The sequence below is a fragment of the Armigeres subalbatus genome, chromosome 2 (assembly GCF_024139115.2).
Source record: "Armigeres subalbatus isolate Guangzhou_Male chromosome 2, GZ_Asu_2, whole genome shotgun sequence".
In the NCBI taxonomy this organism is placed as follows: Eukaryota; Metazoa; Arthropoda; class Insecta; order Diptera; family Culicidae; genus Armigeres; species Armigeres subalbatus.
In genome coordinates this window covers 297,530,633-297,534,061 of record NC_085140.1, presented here as the reverse complement: position 1 = coordinate 297,534,061, position 3,429 = coordinate 297,530,633, and the positions used below count along the sequence as shown (strand labels likewise).

Here is a 3,429-nt window from a genome sequence, read left to right as displayed (position 1 = left end):
CCCTAAAGTAATATGATCCAGAATTTTGGTCAAATGATCCATAATTTTGTTTATATGATCCATAATTTTGATAATGTGATCCATAAGAAGGCCAATGAAACTATATTGATTAATCCACATATTTTTTTAAATCTATGGATCATTTGGCATGTTTGTATTCTGCATGTATCAAATGACCAGAATTAAGGATCATATAACTAAAATTATGGATCATCATCATCACGATAAGAAAATGCGCAAATTTGAAGTTTTATGGATCAAATTATAGTTTTTCTGGATTATTTTTCAAAGATTTATGGATCATTTGTCATAAGTTCATGGGAAAATGGCAAAAATTTTATTGTTTTTCTTGGCCATGTTAAAGGAACATGTTTTCAAATTAATTGCTAAATTTTAGCTTAGTTATGGATCATAAAATTATTCTTTATGGAATCTCCCGAACTATTTTATGGATTTATGGTAGCTTTTTATGGAACATTCAGATGTTATTTACGGATCGTTTTTCATTTTTTATGGATCCATCTTTATTGTTTATATGCAAAAGTATGTTTTGCCGTAGTAAACTAACATTCATGCTGCTAGAGACATATTGTTTGCCACTGAATCGTAGAAAAAGGAACATGATCAAGAAGACGTCTGAAATGAATGGCAGATCCGCGACAACTACATTGCAATAGTTTTGACACCTGAGCATGAATGTGCCAAATGTTTAAAATACTGAAAATAAAAAAATACTGAAAACATTTGCAGTTTGTATTTTTTTTAAAATATTTTGTAGCTTACATTCCTTTACTTTTTATTTGCCCCCTTATATTAACCACTAAAGTGTAAGTGCTGATTATATATTTTCGCGCTTTTCTGATAGATAAACACATATGATATTGGTCAGGTCATGTAATCTGTAAATGTAAAAATGTAAATTTGAAGCTGCCAGTTAAGCAAAGCGGAAGGAATAAGAAGAAAATCTTAGATGCAAACACAACGGCTTCAGGCAAATATTAAAATAATCTTTTATTGATATCATCTTCATCATTCTTAAAACTACGATAAGGTCACACAGAACTAAGCTTCGTTGATATTCCCTTAAGACTAGATTTGGCTTTGCTTGGAACTAATGCTACATTTGGTGCATTCGCGATTATCCGTCTAACGTAATATTTCATAAGAAATCCACTTCATAAAGCCGTTGCATCTCAAACTGCCCATCCTGATCGTGATTATTATTACTATCGCTGGCCGTCCCGGGGCTGGCATCGAACAAACTGTAGGTGCTTTCATCTGCCCCGCGCTCCAGTAAATCACTTAGCGCGTTGATGTATGTTTGCGCCATTTGAAGGGTTTCAAACTTGGACAGCTTATGATCGGGACCGAGCGTCGGAACAATTTCCCGTAATCTATCAAACGCCACATTTAGGCTATTCATTCGTTTCCGCTCCCTCGCGTTGGCCGCAAGCCGCCGCTTCTTCATGACGGTCGGACTTGGTGGCGTAATGAGGTTCTTTTTTACGGCGTTTTGATCTAGTTTCAGATTTTTCGGGAACTTTGGAACAGTGGCAGAGGGATTGGTGTTTCTTCGTTTGCTTTTGTTAGCACGTGCTTTCGGTGCTTTAATTGGGTCATTTAAAGGAACGGGAGTAATTGGCTGGTGGTTTTCGGAGTCAAGTAATCGCTGGTCCAGGTAATCGTGGTTTGTCGCTGGAGTCGTTGGCGCTGTCGCCATCTGAACCGGAACGAAGCTTTCGCTGTCGATGATCATTTCCGTGAATGAAGACAACCCATAATTGACACTCTCTTCGCGACCCGTGAACGATGGGCTTGTGTCGCCGGAGGAACTGAAGCTGCGGTACAGAGATGTATCGGTTGAGTAGTTTGGTAAATAGCCTCCCATCATCGTCGTCGTCAGCCCGTAGCCGCTAATGCGATCCAATCCAACCGTCGAGTAGTGGTCCATTGTGGTTGCCAGCGGAGCATACAGATCACACTATTTAAACGAATAACATTTAGAAAAACTAAGATCAATTCACCTAGCGACCTCGTGCTTTATAAAAAAAAAGTTTTAACTTTCAAGCCCAATGTCCGAATTGCAAAAAAAAAATCATTAAAACACTCATTTGAAAGCTTCAATTGAAAACCAAGAATGGAACAGAAGATACATGATTACATTTTGTTTAATTATCCTGTGTAAGTGAACAAATAGGGGATTCTCTGCATCGCGTTTTAAGGGAAATAGTTTGAAGCACATGACTTCAGAATTATCTATAGACAGTTCTTGGCACGTCAATATCCAAATCAACTTAACCAACTTTTAGCAAAAATGAGATTCTGGATTTAATAGGAATAAACCATATTGGTCTCAATTTATCATTTGTAATGTTTGCAACTCGTTGCATAACTTGACTTTTTAGCACTTTAGCACTGACTTTTTAGAATTTAAATTCTCGTATAAATCGCACAAAATTCTGTGTTTTAGCTATGAAATTTTAGACTCAAATGAATGAACTATTCACTGGTTAGAAATCTTCTAAACTTTGGAAACTGTCTAAATTTATATTTGTGTAAAATTTTCTTTTATTTAGTTGCTAATCAAATATAGCTTACCGAGGTCAAAACAGATGCCAACTTGTATAATCATAGTTCTAAGTGGTCGCTCCTTATGTTACACCGCGAGATTGTGATCCTTCTGTTGCTCACAACCTCTTCACTTTAACACCTCGCATCAGTATCCTGCTTCCGATTGAGCGGTGTTGATCTCGTTTCTATTCACTGGAATGGTCTTCTTTCGCGACAGCACGATAGTTTGCGGAGAAACTTGAAACGGTGTAAAGCGACGAACCTTTACGCTTCGAGGGGCCAACGATCTGACTTTGGCGAGTGCATCGTACGGACTGCGATGGTATTTGGCCTGCGCCAGACGCTTTTGCTCCTTGCCGCTTAATTCTACGCTCGGATCGCACTTTATCAGACAGGATCATCATCCGTAAATTGAAACACATGGTTGAACAATGCGAAGGGATGTGTCGAGCGAAGGGCCAAAGGCCCATCATTATCGGATCGGTGCAAAATGAGGGAATCGGGTCGGAGCAGTGCACGGGAGGGGAATAAAAGCGGTTGATAGAAAGAAATAAAGGAGGGTTAGGGGCATATGTAATTGGGGCACATTTTATTGAAATTTAAAAAGTCCATTATTGATATTAGGGATGAGTTTTGGAAAAGGAGCATTTTGTGTGTATGAGAGACAGTTTTGAGTGATAAGAGAAAAGATCGTATTAAACCAAAAGTGTTTTCAGATAGCCTTCGAAGCAAAAAAGCAGGATTGCCAATTCGGAGATGACGAGTTCGATTCTTGATGCAATGTTTCCGGGTGGGACACATTTACGGTTTCCTGAGCATAGTGTATCCATTGTTTTTGCCACACAAGATACATATTCA

General features: G+C 38.3%; 1 protein-coding gene across 1 annotated transcript; it reads right to left on the bottom strand.

The window, feature by feature from the left end:
- Window positions 1–986: 986 nt before the first annotated feature.
- Window positions 987–2,898, bottom strand: LOC134216581 (neurogenic differentiation factor 1-like). Its single transcript, XM_062695442.1, has 2 exons — window positions 2,599–2,898; window positions 987–1,981 (listed from the first exon to the last, which is right to left on the bottom strand). The coding sequence occupies exon 2, from the start codon at window positions 1,949–1,951 to the stop codon at window positions 1,160–1,162; it is 792 nt and encodes a 263-aa protein (XP_062551426.1). The 5' UTR covers window positions 1,952–1,981; window positions 2,599–2,898; the 3' UTR covers window positions 987–1,159.
- Between the last annotated feature and the right edge of the window lie 531 nt (window positions 2,899–3,429).

What these genes read in the sequence shown, in the direction of transcription:
- LOC134216581 (XM_062695442.1), bottom strand. Translation starts at nt 1,951, where the DNA reads ATGGACCACTACTCGACGGTTGGATTGGATCGCATTAGCGGCTACGGG.